The following is a 17,982-nucleotide window of genomic DNA, read 5'->3' as shown; positions in this document are numbered from 1 at the left end:
CTCTATGATCAACATAGAAGAGTATGAAGGCAACCATGTATAAATGTATCTCCCAGGCATGTGATCTCATGGGTACAGTGGGAAGGTGACTCAGTCATATTTTGCATTAGTATCTCCTATGAGTATGAGGTCTCTCTCCTCACTGTCAAGGGTAATTTGAGGGCTGACCAGTATCCTCCAACTTATTGTGCAGTTCTACAGAATGGTTCACCTTGCAAGATGATAATGCATGGGCACACTTTGCCCACTCTGTGAAATTCTTTCTCCAGGAGGCAGAAATGAACTGAATGAAATGGTCTGTGGTATCTGCTTACATGATCCCAATTGAGCATATCTGGGGTAAGTTGAAATGTCCAGTGCTTCATGATGGGAATCCACCTTACACATCAAATGACCTCAGAAGAGCCACCTTTGAAGAGTGGGACAGGACTGAGCAATAACATAGTGACAACCTTGTGGACACAATGCCAAGGAGGATCTAAGCATGTTAAAAGTGCAGCAACAGAGTATTAAATGTACCCAGCAGCAAATTTTATATTAATAGGTGTGCAAAGACATGCATTTTCAAATAGAGTGCCTTTATTTTTGTAATTTTCTTTCTTTCTATTTCAAAGGAAAGTTATCTTTTAATTTCATAAGGGAACTTTTCTTTCATCAGGCTTATGTTTTTGTTCCTCACTCTCCTTGAATCTAAGCCCACACACATTTGCAGATATACAGATGATGCAAAGCTTTTTTGAGCAGTTTACATTCCTCTTACAATTTCATTGAAGCTATGAATTTTCCTTTCTTTCATCAGAGGCCAAACATTGTCAGCCTGCATTTCACCCATATATGATATATAAATTTTCTGCCTCTGTAGCTGAGTGGTCACTGCGACATACCTTCATGCGTGGAACTCGGGTTTGATTCCCAGTACTGCCAGGGATTTTTTCTTGGTGGGAGGATTGAGCCACAGTCCACTTAGGCTCAAGATGCTGACTGAGGAGCTACCTGAGTGAGAGGTAGTGGCTCCAAGACTGAAACATCAACAACAGCTGGGAGTGCAGTGTCCTGACCTTATGCCCCTCTGTGCCGCATCCGATGTCTGAGGAAGACATGACTGTGGGTCACATGGCCTCCAGGACCTGATCATGGGGTTTCATTATAAATCTTATTTCCGTTGATGCTATTGGTGGTCCACCCTTAGCTCTTGATGCATCTACTTATTTGGTAAGTCACACATGCCCTCCAAAATTGATAAGCTAACAAAACCTACTCCCCCCCCCCCCATCCCCACACCCCTTAATACTGAGTCTTGCCTAATGGCAAGCACATCACATAACTCATCCAATCATGTCTGGATACAAGTTTGGTGAACCTGGTGTGTTCCCAGGCTTGGGACTAGTCAGTGCCATCAGTCCTCTATGACAACAAGTTATGTGTATGCTTCATCTACAAAAAAAAAAAAAAAACACACACACACACACACCACAAAAGTCGACCTTAAGGGTGGGTGACTATTGTCAATGGCCAGCTCTAGGTTAGCTGTTGCATGTTAGGTGTATTAGACTTTCTCAAGTATGTGAGACTCTGCTTATTTCTCAAACTGCACCTATGATTTCAGCTTTTTTGTCTCACAAACTAACAACACCTCCAATGGGATGGCCATACCATCTGGAAGCAATAAGAAGCAACCAACTTAAAGGTCTAACAAAAACCCTCCATCAATGATTACAATGGCTGAAACTACCCTTCAGGATCTCCCAGCCAACAATGCCAATTCTTTTTCTTTCTTTGCTGACATTAGTGCAAATGTGATACATAAGACAGTAATATAGTGTTATTAATTTCAGATAAATAAAGCTGTATGTAATAGGCATCTATGGCAGCTTCTAGTGAAGAAACAGCACTTTGATGAATTAAACTCCATGGCCTGTTAACCAACTACTGCTTCATCTTCTTCCTAAGGCATCATTGAACTGCAGTACTGGAGAGGCATGTAGTAAAATAGTGATCATCTAGATATTAATATCAGCTTCTGAGAGATGAGCCATGATCTCCTCCCCTTTAAGTAGCATATCAGTTGTCCTCATGAGACTACCGAAACTCATCATAACACTCTTTTCTAGAGGACTCTCCAATGTTATTGAGAATTGAAATTGGTTTCTCTGCACAAATGGACACATTGTTTTCATAGGGTAGAGGCAGACACAGTCTAGTAGCGTTAATGTTTGACTGATGGTGCATTCTGCCTTCCAAATGGTCATCCAGAAATGATACAATTTCTGTGTATACTTTTAAATTGGTACTATTTCCAGCATAATCTAACAACAAAGTCTCAAATGTAACAATGAAAGTCAATGAGATAGATTCCTTAAAAATCAGAAAGAAAGTAAAATATGTGTCTTTGTTTTTGTTGTTTATATTAAATCTCCCACCATGAAAATCAGAAGGACAAATCATCTTTTAGCAAAATGTAAGATAAAATACAAAATATCATGTTGCCTGAAAGAGTGATGCACTTGAAGGCTGATTACAATTTACCTGTGTTGTCTGTTATGTGCATGTAGTTTTTCAGCATGTGAACACAGGCACCACAATTCATCACTGATGAGTGATTTTTTGTAGCTGCAAATTTAAATTTTATTCTGCGTGTTGTCAACTGAAAAAGTTTTATCTGAATCAATTTTGAGCCTGCAGGAATTGTTAAATGAAAGTAATACTATAAACTTAGACAAAAAATGTACCTTGTATTTAATAGCAATGGCCAATGTACTACCCTTCCAAAATCCTTTGAGCTGATGAGGATTACTGTTCAGGGTAATGGAGTCAAGACCAGTTCCCTGATGAACTACAAGGAGTTGAAGACCCTGCAATAAAGAAGAAAAAGAAAAGAAAACTCTTTGAAGAGGAGTAAGAAATTTCTACTCTTATCTCACATGAAATAGTTACCAGTATTTCCCATTTTAAAACCAAACTTATGAGGCTTTTATGCAAGTGCTCAACATTAATATTCCAGAATGAGATTTTCACTCTGCAGCGGAGTGTGCGCTGATATGAAACTTCCTGGCAGATTAAAACTGTGTGCCCGACCGAGACTCGAAATCGGGACCTTTGCCTTTCGCGGGCAAGGGCTCTACCAACTGAGCTACCGAAGCACGACTCACGCCCGGTCTCACAGCTTTACTTCTGCCAGTATCTCGTCTCCTACCTTCCAAACTTTACAGAAGTTCTCCTGCGAACCTTGCAGAGCACTTGCCCATGAAAGGCAAAGGTTCCGAGTTCGAGTCTCGGTCAGGCACACGGTTTCAATCTGCCAGGAAGTTTCATATCAGCGCACACTCCGCTGCAGAGTGAAAATCTCATTCTGGAAACATTCCCAAGGCTGTGGCCAAGCCACGTCTTCGCAATATCCTTTCTTTCAGGAGTGTTAGTTCTGCAAGGTTCGCAGGAGAGCTTCTGTAAAGTTTGGAAGGTAGGAGATGAGATACTGGCAGAAGTAAAGCTGTGAGACCGGGCGTGAGTCGTGCTTCGGTAGCTCAGTTGGTAGAGCACTTGCCCGCGAAAGGCAAAGGTCCCGAGTTCGAGTCTCGCTCATGCACACAGTTTTAATCTTCCAGGAAGTTTCAACATTAATATTCATGTGAGCTGTCATTCTAAAGGTCGATGTTAGCAAAGATACCTCAAACCCAGTCCCACCTAAAACTTTATGAAGGTTTTTCACCCAAGAGAACTTGAACAAGCTAAATGCCCTCCTTAGTAAAGAAAAGTGGACAGAGATGTACACAGCCAATGACGTCAACATGAAATACAACATATTTCTTGACAAAATGATCCACCACTTTAAAGAGGCCTTTCCACAAAAACCAGTAAGAATAAATAATAATAATAATAATAATAATAATAATAATAATAATAAAAGTGAAAATAGAAGGAAACAAAACCAAACATTCAACACAAACCAAAAGAAATTTTACCAAACAATAGATAACACACACATAAAAATAGACAATCCACCAAACATAACAGACATGGAACACTTCTGGAGCAACATATGGTCAAACCCGGTACAACATAACACGCATGCACGGTGGATACAAGCAGAAACAGACTCATACAAGATGATACCACAAATGCCTGAAGTGATAATTTTGCAACATGAAGTCACCCAAGCAATTAATTCTACGCACAATTGGAAAGCCCCTGGAAATGATAAAATAGCAAATTTCTGGCTAAAGAAGTTCACCTCAACACATTCACATCTAACTAAATTATTTAACAGTTACATTGCAGACCCATACATATTCCCTGATACACTTACACATGGAATAACTTATCTGAAACCTAAAGATCAAGCAGACACAGCAAACCAAGCTAAATATCGCCCCATAACATGCCTACCAACAATCTACAAAATATTAACTTCAGTCATTACTCAGAAACTATTGACACATACAACACTGAACAAAATTATAAATGAAGAACAAAAAGGCTGCTGTAAAGGAGCACGAGGATGTAAAGAGCAACTGATAATAGATGCAGAGGTGACATATCAAGCTAAAACTAAACAAAGGTCGCTACACTGCACATACATTGATTACCAAAAAGCTTTTGATAGTGTACCCCACTCATGGTTACTACAGATATTGGAAATATACAAAGTAGATCCTAAATTGATACAGTTTCTAAACATAGTAATGAAAAACTGGAAAACCACACTTAATATCCAAACAAATTCAGATAATATCACATCACAGCCAATACAGATTAAGCGTGGAATATACCAAGGAGACTCATTAAGTCCTATCTGGTTCTGTCTTGCTCTGAACCCACTATCCAACATGCTAAATAATACAAATTATGGATATAATATTACTGGAACATACCCACACAAAATCACACATTTGCTATACATGGATGATCTAAAACTACTGGCAGCAACCAATCAACAACTCAACCAATTACTAAAGATAACAGAAGTATTCAGCAATGATATAAATATGGCTTTTGGAATAGACAGATGTAAGAAAAATACCATAGTCAAGGGAAAACACACTAAACAAGAAGATTACATATTGAATAACCACAGTTACTCCATAGAAGCGATGGAAAAAACAGATGCCTATAAATACCTAGGATACAGACAAAAAATAGGAATAGATAATACAAATATTAAAGAAGAACTAAAAGAAAAATATAGACAAAGACTAACAAAAATACTGAAAACAGAATTGACAGCAAGAAACAAGACAAAAGCTATAAATACTTATGCTATACCAATATTGACCTACTCATTTGGAGTAGTGAAATGGAGTAACACAGACCTAGAAGCACTAAATACACTTACACATTCACAATGCCACAAATATAGAATACATCACATACATTCAGCAACAGAAAGATTCACATTAAGCAGAAAGGAAGGAGGAAGGGGATTCATCGACATAAAAAACCTACATTATGGACAGGTAGACAATTTAAGAAAATTCTTTCTAGAATGCGCAGAAACTAGCAAAATACACAAAGCAATCACTCATATAAATACATCAGCTACACCACTGCAATTTCATAACCACTTCTACAACCCTTTGGACCACATAACATCAACAGATACGAAGAAAGTAAATTGGAAGGGAAAGGCACTACATGGCAAGCACCCGTATCATCTAACACAGCCACACATCGATCAAGATGCATCCAACACATGGCTAAGAAAAGGCAATATATACAGTGAGACGGAAGGATTCATGATTGCAATACAGGATCAAACAATAAACACCAGATATTACAGCAAGCATATTATTAAAGATCCCAATACCACAACAGATAAATGCAGACTTTGCAAACAACAAATAGAAACAGTAGATCACATCACAAGCAGATGTACAGTACTAGCAAATAAAGAATACCCCAGAAGACATGACAATGTAGCAAAAATAATACATCAACAGCTTGCCTTACAACATAATCTAATAAAACAACACGTTCCCACATACAAGTATGCACCACAAAATGTACTGGAGAATGATGAATACAAATTATACTGGAACAGAACCATTATAGCAGATAAAACAACACCACATAACAAACCTGACATCATACTCACCAATAAAAAGAAGAAATTAACACAACTAATCGAGATATCCATACCCAATACAACAAATATACAGAAGAAAACAGGAGAAAAAATTGAAAAATACATCCAACTGGCTGAGGAAGTCAAGGACATGTGGCATCAGGATAAAGTTGACATTATACCAATTATACTATCAATTACAGGAGTCATACCACACAATATCCACCAGTACATCAATGCAATACAGCTACATCCAAACTTATACATACAACTACAGAAATCTGTAATTATTGATACATGTTCAATTACCCGAAAGTTCCTAAATGCAATATAACATATACTGTACAGTTAAAAGGAAGTGACGCTTGATCAAGGTCCGCGTCACTTTCCATTTTTAACCAGACTTAACGTCTGAGAAAGTAAAGAAATAATAATAATAATAGAAACAAGAGTTGGATTACACCAGCTATAAAAATCTCTTGCAAACATAAAAGAATACTCCACATGTTATGTAAACAAAGTAGTGACTCCCCCCAACTAACAGAATACTATAAAAACTACACATGTATCCTAAGAAGAGTGATAAGACAAGCAAAAAGGATGCAGAATGATGAGTACATTGACAAATCCAGCAATAAAGTAAAAGCAATGTGGAATATCATAAAAATGGAAAGAGGGGAAATGAAAGCTTCACACACGAACACAGAAATCAAACTCAACAATGAATCTATATCTAATCCTGAAGTTGTGGTGAGCTCTTTCAACAATTTCTTTAAGAGCATAGCTGAAAAATTGGTCCAAAATAATCCTAACACAAATTACCAACCAGCAAACCAAAAATATCACACATGTGCAGAGTCAATTTTCATTATCAAAGTCACTGAAAATGATGTTGCAAAAGCCCTCAGAGAGTTAAAAAATTCATATTCAGCTGGAATTGATGGTATCCCAGCAGCTGTAATCAAAAATTGTGAACACACAATTGCTGAACCATTAACTCACCTCTGTGACTGTTCTTTCCAGGCAGGTATCTTCCCTGAAGCTCTGAAACTTTCTAAAGTAATTCCTGTCTTCAAAAAAGATGATAATAAAGATATGAAAAACTACAGGCCTATCTCAATCTCATCCTGCTTTTCTAAAGTTTTTGAAAAAATAAAGTACAAAAAAATTATGGACTTCATTGAAAAAAAAAGATTTACTAAGTTTAGCTCAACATGGGTTCAGAAGCAACAAATCTACTGAAACTGCAGTATATGATTGCATAAATATGCTATTAGAACTGTTAGATAGAAAACAACCCATAACAGGCATATTTCTGGATCTGTCGAAGGCTTTTGACACTGTTGACCACAAAATATTACTGGAAAAATTAGAAAACTATGGTATCAGAGGAATTGCAAATAACTGGATTGCTACATTCCTAACCAATCGGATGCAGAGAGTCAGCATGAAATATACTAATAGACAAAGCAACTCAATAACCGAAATACTATCAAGTAATAAAACTGTAAAGCAAGGTGTTCCACAAGGCTCAGTATTGGGACCCCTACTTTTCCTCCTGTATATTAATGACTTGCGCCTGAATGTTGATGCACACAAAACAATAATATTGCTGATGATACAACTGTACTCCTCAAAGGGGAGAATACAGAGGCTGTGCAAAAAGCTCTGAACTTGGCCACTGAACAACTCAGCAACTGGGCTAAAATCAACAGATTAACTATCAACACCAAAAAGACAGCTTCCATGAACTTTCACACAACACAAAATGCAAATTCCTCTCAGCCATTTGTCACTGTAAATAACCAGTCAATAGATACCGATACTGTTTTCAAATTTCTGGGTCTGTGGGTTCAAGATAACCTGAAATGGAATACACATACAGGAAAGGTAAATGCCAGGATTTGTACTGGCTGTTATGCACTGAGTGTACTGAAAACCTGTGCTAGCCTGAAAACATTAACCAGAGTGTCCTACGCTTACATACAAGCCCACCTAAAATATGGTGTAATATTCTGGGGAAATTCTCCAACTGCTCTGACCACATTCAGAATCCAGAAGAGAGCAATGAGGATTATTACTGGGAGCAAACCCTGAGACTCCTGCAAACCCATCATCAGAAAGTTGGAAATCCTTACACTGCCTTGCCTCTACATTCTTGAGACTCTAAAATTTTTCAGAAACCAAATAGTGCCAACTGACCCCAGAGTCATAAAAAATAATGAAATACATGAACAAAACACCAGGAAAAACGCAAACCTGCAGTTATACGTACAAACACTCAACTGTGTAAAAAGGGAGCTTTCCACATGGGCCTCCAACTGTTCAACAATCTTCCCACTAGTATTAAGTCCATCGAAGACAACATAAAATTTAGCAAAGCTGTGAAGTCATATTTGTTGTGTCACTGTTTTTACTCTGTAAATGAATACTTAGAACAATAATCTTGCTGTTTGTGTTAAATTGAAAACATTGAGCAATATAATACATTAGGATACTATTGGCTTATGTTAATATATGTTAACAATGTTAAATGATATTTTCCGAAACCTGCAACACACTGTGTACCATCAGATCAGACGGAAAAACAAAGATGATGTGACTTACCAAATGAAAGTGCTGGCAGGTCGACAGACACACAAACAAACACAAACATACACACAGAATTCAAGCTTTCGCAACAAACTGTTGCCTCATCAGGAAAGAGGGAAGGAGAGGGAAAGACGAAAGGATGTGGGTTTTAAGGGAGAGGGTAAGGAGTCATTCCAATCCCGGGAGTGGAAAGACTTACCTTAGGGGGAAAAAAGGACAGGTATACACTCGCACACACACACATATCCATCCACACATATACAGACACAAGCAGACATATTTAAAGACAAAGAGTTTGGGCAGAGATGTCAGTTGAGGCGGAAGTGAAGAGGCAAAGATGATGTTGAATGACAGGTGAGGTATAAGTGGCGGCAACTTGAAATTAGCGGAGATTGAGGCCTGGTGGGTAACGGGAAGAGAGGATATATTGAAGAGCAAGTTTCCATCTCCGGAGTTCGGATAGGTTGGTGTTGGTGGGAAGTATCCAGATAACCCGGACGGTGTAACACTGTGCCAACATGTGCTGGCCGTGCACCAAGGCATGTTTAGCCACAGGGTGATCCTCATTACCAACAAACACTGTCTGCCTGTGTCCTGGACACATTTCAAGTTGCCGCCACTCATACCTCACCTGTCATTCAACATCATCTTTGCCTCTTCACTTCCGCCTCGACTGACATCTCTGCCCAAACTCTTTGTCTTTAAATATGTCTGCTTGTGTCTGTGTATGTGCAGATGGATGTGTGTGTGCGTGCGAGTGTATACCTGTCCTTTTTTCCCCCTAAGGTAAGTCTTTCCGCTCCCGGGATTGGAATGACTCCTTACACTCTCCCTTAAAACCCACATCCTTTCGTCTTTCCCTCTCCTTCCCTCTTTCCTGATGAGGCAACAGTTTGTTGCGAAAGCTTGAATTTTGTGTGTGTGTTTGTGTTTGTTTGTGTGTCTATCGACCTGCCAGCGCTTTTGTTCAGTAAGTCACATTATCTTTGTTTTTAGATATATTTTTTCCACGTGGAATGTTTCCCTATATATATATATATATATATATATATATATATATATATATATATATATATATATATATAAAAACAAAGATGATGTGACTTACCAAATGAAAGTGCTGGCAGGTCAACAGACACACAAACAAACACAAACATACACACAGAATTCAAGCTTTCGCAACAAACTGTTGCCTTATCAGGAAAGAGGGAAGGAGAGGGAAAGACGAAAGGATGTGGGTTTTAAGGGAGAGGGTAAGGAGTCATTCCAATCCCGGGAGTGGAAAGACTTACCTTAGGGGGAAAAAAGGACGGGTATACCCTCGCACACACACACATATCCATCCACACATATACAGACACAAGCAGACATATTTAAACTCTCTGTCTTTAAATATGTCTGCTTGTGTCTGTATATGTGTGGATGGATATGTGTGTGTGTGCGAGTGTATACCCGTCCTTTTTTCCCCCTAAGGTAAGTCTTTCCACTCCTGGGATTGGAATGACTCCTTACCCTCTCCCTTAAAACCCACATCCTTTCGTCTTTCCCTCTCCTTCCCTCTTTCCTGATGAGGCAACAGTTTGTTGCGAAAGCTTGAATTCTGTGTGTATGTTTGTGTTTGTTTGTGTGTCTGTCGACCTGCCAGCACTTTCATTTGGTAAGTCACATCATCTATTCACACACTATTCCTACAAATAGTAATCTTTAATGGTTTAGTAAATAGTTATCTTTTTTAAATTATCAAATATTCTTCCATGATTTTTTTTTTTATCTTGTAGTCACATTTATCCAGTATAAATCACACATGCTTATTTTACTCAGTATGCTTGCACCTTTTATTTTATTACACATTTACTTTTATATTGAGGGTATATCTGGCATAAAGAGCTTGAACCCAAGTGTGGGAAGCAAAACCTGCTAAATATTTCAAAATTTAAAGAACGAACATCAGAATGGAACACGGCTCCCGACACATGGCGCACACAACAGTTTCCATGGCGCAAGTCACAGGCAGAAGGGGACCACTGGCCAACCTAAGTGTTATGCATACGTGATGCGAACTGGTGCGCTTGGCAAAACAGAGGCACACAGCCGAGTATAAATAGGTGCTGCTTTCTAACGAGATTCATTCAAGTGTGGCAGCTCTCGTGGACGGCGGGACGTGTCACACCGCCGGGCTACATGCAGGAACAGATGGGGCGACAGTGTCCCAGTCCATGGCGGGTCATTGGTTTGACCCTCTGAGGCCGACACAGGGTCTGCAGCCAGCCAGCAGTGGGCCACTCTTTGGCTCGCTACCATGGGCAGTCGTCTCGGCTCCCGACACATGCCGGAGAGTTCCAAGGCGAGGGCCGCAAGTTCGGACACTGAATAACTGGGGCTTGTTCGTCGCCGCATTCTCAGCCATGCCAGCGAGAAGAAGCAGCAGCTGGCTGCCTGCAGCTCACACTGAGCAGCGCTGAGTCAGCAGGGATGCAGACTGCCGAGTCAACCGTGGCATCCTGACGACGATGTACTCTGCTGGTGTACAAGGCCAGCACAACACAGCGTTGTGTTGCACAGGCCGCTTCCTCAGCATTGCAGAGCCTGTGATGCAGACCGAGGTGAATGGAACACTGTAGCAAAAACAAATAAATCATTTGAAAAGCTCTCCCAAGTTTTAACATGGCACCTCCTGGCACCCACCCACTACATTTGGGTCAATACGCCACATTTGGCATCTGATATCACAACAATTGTAAACCCTTTGGAATTTTATTATTTCCACAGTGTGTGGGAGTCTTAAGCATGCCTCCGATGTGATTGGATCTATTTTCGGCTTTGTTAATGTGAAAAATCAAAATACTGTTTGATATACTAAAATGTGAAAAAATACATTTAAAAAATGATGCAACAACAATCTTCAGTTATTTAGTTCAGACCAACCATGAGGACCTGATGTGAGGTTTTCAGCTTCAAGAATCAGACCCCCAGACAAGAACTGGAGCCATCTCAGCATGACAAGCTAAGTAAAGCTGAAAGTTTATTGTAATCTTCGCTCCCCTCAAATCTTCATAAAAGACTTTGCTTATTAATTACTTGTGGACTGGATATTGTTTAATGCAGACAGTAGATGGAAGGAGGGGGGAGATTACAAACTCTAGTTTGTTGAGAATCCCTGTAATCCTCTCATAAGGCCTAAACAATACTCTGACAAAATGCACTGCACTTAATTGGATCTTCTCTGTTTCTTCTATCAGTCCTACCTGATAGGGGTCACAGATTTATGAAGAATACTCAAGAATTGGCCATATAAGTGCCTTGTAAGCCACTTCTTTAGTGGATAATTACATTTCCTTAGGATTCTTCCTATGAATCTCAGTCTGGCATCTGCTTTTCCTACTATTTGTTTATGTGGAAACTCCACTTAAGGTCACTCCAGATGGGTACTCCTAAGTATTTTACAGAAGTTACTGTTTCCAATAATTCATCATCAATACTGTAGTTGTACAGTAGTTGATTTTTTTCCCTGTGTACGTGCATTAAATTTACTTTTGTTCAGGGTCAACTGCCAGTCCCTGCTCCATTCATTAAATCTCTATAGGTCCTTCTGCAAATTTTCTTTATCTTCTGCCATTGCTACTTCCCTAACCATGTCAAATGCAAACAGCCGTAAAAAGCTTCTGACAAATTCTAATAGATCATTTACATACATTGTAAACACTAATGGTCCTATGACACTTACTTGGGATATGCCCAAAAGTAAGTCTACATCTGTTGATTTTGTTCTGTCACAGGTTACGTGTCAAGTTCTGTCTGCTGGGAAGTCCTTAAGAGTGACATGTGAAGTTCTGTCTCCAAGGAAATCTTGAATCCAATCACAAATCTGGTCTGATGCTCAGTAAGCCCATATTTTTTTCACTAGACGGCAGTAAGGCACAATGTCAAATATCTTTCTGAAGTTGAGGAACATGGCATCAACCAGAGCACTGATGTCTACAGGAATGTGGATCTCACAGAAGAACTGAGTGAGCTGAGTTTTGAAAGATTTCTGTTTGCAGAGTCCATGTTGGTTTTTGTAGAGTTGATTTTTTGTTCTCCAAAAATGTAATAATACATGGAAGTAAAGTATGTTCCATAATTCTAAAACATTTTGATGTTAATAATGTTGTTGTTGTGGTCTTCAGTCAAGAGACTGGTTTGATGCAGCTCTCTATGCTACTCCGTCCTGTGCAAGCTTCTTCATCTCTCAGTACCTACTGCAACCTACATCCTTCTGAATCTGTTTAGTGTATTCATCTCTTGGTCTCCTTCTATGATTTTTACCCTCCATGCTGCCCTCCATACTAAATTGGTGATCCCTTGATGCCTCAGAATATGTCCTACCAACCGATCCCTTCTTCTAGTCAAGTTGTGCCACAAATTTCTCTTCTCTCCTCATTAGTTATGTGATCTACCCATCTAATCTTCAGGATTCTTCTGTAGCACCACATTTCAAAAGCTTCCATTCTCTTCTTGTCTAAACTATTTATTGTCCATGTTTCACTTCTATACATGGCTACACTCCATACAAATACCTTCAGAAATGACTTCCTGACACTTAAATCTATACTCGATGTTAACAAATTTCTCTTCTTCAGAAACACTTTCCTTGCCATTGCCAGTCTACATTTTATATCCTCTCTACTTCGACCATTAGTTATTTTGCTCCCCAAATAGCAAAACTCATTTACTACTTTAAGTGCCTCATTTCCTAATCTAATTCCCTGCGTATCACCCGATTTCATTCGACTACATTCCATTATCCTCATTTTGCTTTTGTTGATGTTCATCTTATATCCTCATTTCAAGACACTGTCCATTCCGTTCAGCTGCTCTTCCAGGTCCTTTACTGTCTCTGACAGAATTACAATGTCATCTGCGAACCTCAAAGCTTTTATTTCTTCTGCATGGATTTTAATTCCTACTTAAATTTTTCTTTTGTTTCCTTTACTGCTTGCTCAATATACAGATTGAATAACATCAGGGATAGGCCGTAACCCTGTCTTACTCCCTTCCTAACCACTGCTTCCCTTTCATGCAACTCGACTCTTATAACTGCTATCTGGTTTCTCTACAAATTGTAAGAAGCCTTTCACTTCCTGTATTTTACCCCTGACACCTTCAGAATTTGAAAGAGAGTTTTCCAGTCAACATTGTCAAAAGCTTTCTCTAAGTCTACAAATGCTAGTAATGTAGGTTTGCCTTTCCTTAATCTATTTTCTAAGATGAGACGTAGGGTCAGTATTGCCTCATGTGTTCCAACATTTCTATGGAATCCAAACTGATCTTCCCTGAGGTCAGCTTCTACCAACTTTTCCATTCACCTGTAAAGAATTTGTGTTAGTATTTTGCAGCTGTGGCTTATAAAACTGACAGTTCGGTAATTTTCACATCTGTCAACACCTGCTTTCTTTGGGATTGGAATTATTATATTCTTCTTGAAGTCTGAGGGAATTTTGCCTGTCTCATACATCTTGCTCACCAGATGGTAGAGTTTTGACAGGGCTGGCTCTCCCAAGGTTGTCAGTAGTTCTAATGGAATGTTGTCTACTCCCGGGGCCTTGTTTCGACTTAGGTCTTTCAGTGATCTGTCAAACTCTTCACGCAATATCATATCTCCCATTTCATCTTAATCTACATTCCCTTCCATTACCATACTATAATCCTCTAGAATATTGCCCTTCTATAGACCCTCTATATACTCCTTCCACCTTTCTGTTTTCCCTTCTTTGCTTAGAACTGGGTTTCCAGCTGAGCTCTTGATATTCATGCAAGTGGTTCTCTTTTCTCCAAAGGTCTCTTTAATTTTCCTGTAGGCAGTATCTATCTTACCCATAGTGATATATGCCTCTACATCCTTACGTTTGTCCTCTAGCTATCCCTGCTTAGCCATTTTGCACTTCCTATCAATCTCATTTTTGAGACGTTTGTATTCCTTTTTGCCTGCTTCATTTACTGCATTTTTGTATTTTCTCCTTTCATCAATTAAATTCAACACCTCTTCTGTTACCCAAGGATTTCTATTAGCCCTTGTCTTTTTACCTACTTGATCCTCTGCTGCTTTCACTACTTCATCCCTCAGAGCTACCCATTCTTCTTCTACTGTATTTCTTTCCCCCATTCCTGTCAATTGTTCCCTAATGCTCTCCCAGAAACTCTTTACAAGCTCTGGTTCTGTCAGTTTATCCAGGTCCCATCTCTTTAAATTCCCACCTTTTTGCAGTTTCTTCAATTTTAATCTACAGTTCTTAACCAGTAGGTTGTGTCAGAGTCCACATCTGCCCCTGGAAATGTCTTACAATTTAAAACCTGGTTCCTAAATCTCTGTCTTACCATTATAAAATCTATCTGAAACCTTCCAGTATCTCCAGGCTTCTTGCACATATACAACCTTCTTTCATGATTCTCGAACCAAGTGTTAGCTTTGATTAAGTTATGCTCTGTGCAAAATTCTACCAGGTGGCTTCCTCTTTCATTTCTTAACCCTAATCAATATTCACTTACTATGTTTCCTTCTCTCCCTTTTCCTACTCTCGAATTCCAGTCACCCATGACTATTAAATTTTCGTCTCCCTTCACTACCTGAATAATTTCTTTTATCTCATCGTACATTTCATCAATTTCTTCATCCTCTGCAAAGCTAGTTGGCATATAAACTTGTACTACTGTAGTAGGCATGGGCTTCGTGTCTATCTTAGCCACAATAATGCGTTCACTATGCTGTTTGTAGTAGCTTACCCGCACACCTATTTTTTTATTCATTATTAAACCTACTCCTGCATTACCCCTATTTGATTTTGTATTTATAACCCTGTATTCACCTGACCAGAAGTCTTGTTCCTCCTGCCACCGAACTTCACTAATTCCCACTATATCTAACTTTAACCTATCCATTTCCCTTTTTAAATTTTCTAACCTACCTGCCCGATTAAGGGATCTGACATTCCTATCTCCAACCTGTAGAATGCCAGTTTTTTTTCTCCTGATAATGATGTCCTGAGTAGTCCCTGCCGGAGATCCGAATGGGGGACTATTTTACCTCCAGAATATTTTACCCAAGAGAACGCCATCATCATTTAACCATACAGTAAAGCTGCATGCCCTTGGGAAAAATTACTGCTGTTGTTTCCCCTTGCTTTCAGCTGTGATGTCAATAATATAGGCCTGTAGTTATGTGTATCTATCCTATGACCTTCTTGAAAATGATAATGACCTGTGCTTCTTTTCAATCATTAGATTCTCTTCATTGCTCCAGAAATCTATGATAAAAACTGCTGCTAGAAGGAGAACAAGTTCTTTCATATAGACTCTGTATACCTCATCTGGTCCTGATGCCTTTCCACTACCAAGCAATTGTAGTTGCTTTCCTATTCCATGATTGGCTATCTCAGTATTTGTCATAGGCCATTATTACACTATCAAATTTCTTTGTCAAATATCTTTGTCAAAGATATTTGATGGTGGAATAGGAACTTTGTCAAATGTTGTCCAATATTTGATCAAATCTAGGGCCTCGCTGTAGATTTGATCGAAGAAATCGCTTGTCTTCTGTTCACTGCAATGTGCCATGTTACCACATGGGGCGCTAGCATCGCTGCAGCATTCTGTCATCTGTAGTGTTTTTATAAACATTGCCGGTAAATACAATTGGTGTGTGCCGACAACTACAAAATTAATAGAGATGTATGAAGCTGATGAGGCGCTTTACAAAGTTAGGCACCCTGAATACAAAAATAGATTAAGAAGATTGGAGACCTGACCTGACCTGACCTGACCTAACCTAACCTAACCTAACCTAACATAACATAACCCTCCCCTGTAGCAAGGAATCGGAGTGTTACAGTGAGCCTGTCTTCTGAAGATGTAGCAGTTCTCAAGTGAATATTGTGTTTTGTGATATGAGGATACACTTCACTGAGCACATACAGAAACGTATGCTCATTCATTCTTAAGTAATTGATGTACAACTTGACGTCTTCCACTGTAAGCTCACGTAACAAGTTTTGTTGACTGCTTTTATCATGTCGTCGTAAAACCCACGGCTTCACCCAGATTAGATTAGTTTTTCATTCCATAGATTCATGCAGAGGAGATCCTCGTGGATGTGGAACATGTCAATTTTTTTTAAGCTGAAATAACAATATTAATTGTATGAATAAATACAATACATCATTGTTTCTATTAAAAATTTCATCAGTGGAGTAGGAGTTGGCCACTAGTAAGTCTTTCAGGCTCTTTTTAAACTGATCTTTATTTGTAACTAAATTTTTTATGTTTGCTGGCAAACTATTGAAGATAAGTGTTCCTGAGTAGTGGACCCCTTTTTGAACTGAAGTAAGTGCTTTTAAGTCCTTGTGCAGATCATTTTTGTTCCCGGTATCGTATGTATGAACTGAGTTGTTTGTTGGAAAAAGAGATATATTATTTAGGACAAATTTCATTAAGGAGTAAATATACTGAGAGGCAGTAGTTAGTATGCCCAGTTCTTTGAAGAGGTTTCTGCAGGACATCCGTGTATTTACTCCACAAATAATACGTATTACACGCTTTTGGACTCTGAAAACTTTTGTTTGACTTGAAGAGTTACCCCAAAATATTATACCATATGACATTATGGAATGAAAGTATGCAAGCTTTTTCATTTTTATGTTGCCTATGTCTGCTAACACTCGAATTGCAAATACAGATTTGTTAGGGCTTTTCTGCAGTTCTGTGGTGTGCTCCTTCCAACTGAATTTATTATCAAGTTGTAATCCCAGGAATTTAAGACTGTCAAACTCATATGTATGGTTCCTTTTTTTCCCATTCGGATCTCCGGCAGGGACTACTCAGGAGGACATCATTATCAGGAGGGAAAAAAAAAAAATTGCACACAATGCAATTGCAGTACATGCAACTGCTGCGGTTAATAACAAGTTGTTGTCAGCCATCTTGAACTTTGACGAAAAATTTGATGACAGTGTAATACTTCTAGTGCTACGTCAAAGATCTTTGTCAAATATATTTGACAGAATATTTGATCACATCTTTGATCAAATCTTTGACAAAGAAATTTGATAGTGTAATACCGGCCATAGCAAAGTTCATATGAATATCAAAAGGAATGACCTTATTATGGTCTTCTACGGTGAAACAATTTCAGAAGACCAGATGCAGTATTTTGGCCTTCTCTCTGTCATTTGCCATTTTGGTTCCATTATGGTCACTGTGTGTTGAAAAGATGATTTTGAACCACTTGTTTACATACTGTAGCAGTTTTGTGACACAGATATTAAACCATTGTGAGTCTTCCCACCCTTAATACCTCACAC

At 38.9% G+C, this 17,982-nt stretch overlaps 1 protein-coding gene across 1 annotated transcript in view; it reads right to left on the bottom strand.

Moving 5' to 3' along the window:
* LOC126260821 (uncharacterized) overlaps positions 1-17,982 on the bottom strand; it is a 162,728-nt gene that overhangs the window by 67,102 nt on the left and 77,644 nt on the right. The window contains exons 3-4 of the mRNA XM_049958205.1: positions 2,730-2,852; positions 2,527-2,644 (exon numbers count right to left, since the gene is read on the bottom strand). Coding sequence (XP_049814162.1) covers positions 2,527-2,644; positions 2,730-2,852 — 241 coding nt within the window. The remainder of the gene's footprint in view (positions 1-2,526; positions 2,645-2,729; positions 2,853-17,982) is intronic.

Source organism: Schistocerca nitens, chromosome 5 (assembly GCF_023898315.1).
Source record: "Schistocerca nitens isolate TAMUIC-IGC-003100 chromosome 5, iqSchNite1.1, whole genome shotgun sequence".
NCBI lineage: Eukaryota > Metazoa > Arthropoda > Insecta > Orthoptera > Acrididae > Schistocerca > Schistocerca nitens.
The sequence above is the reverse complement of the archived record's forward strand: the minus strand, read 5'-3'. Positions and strand labels throughout refer to the sequence as shown.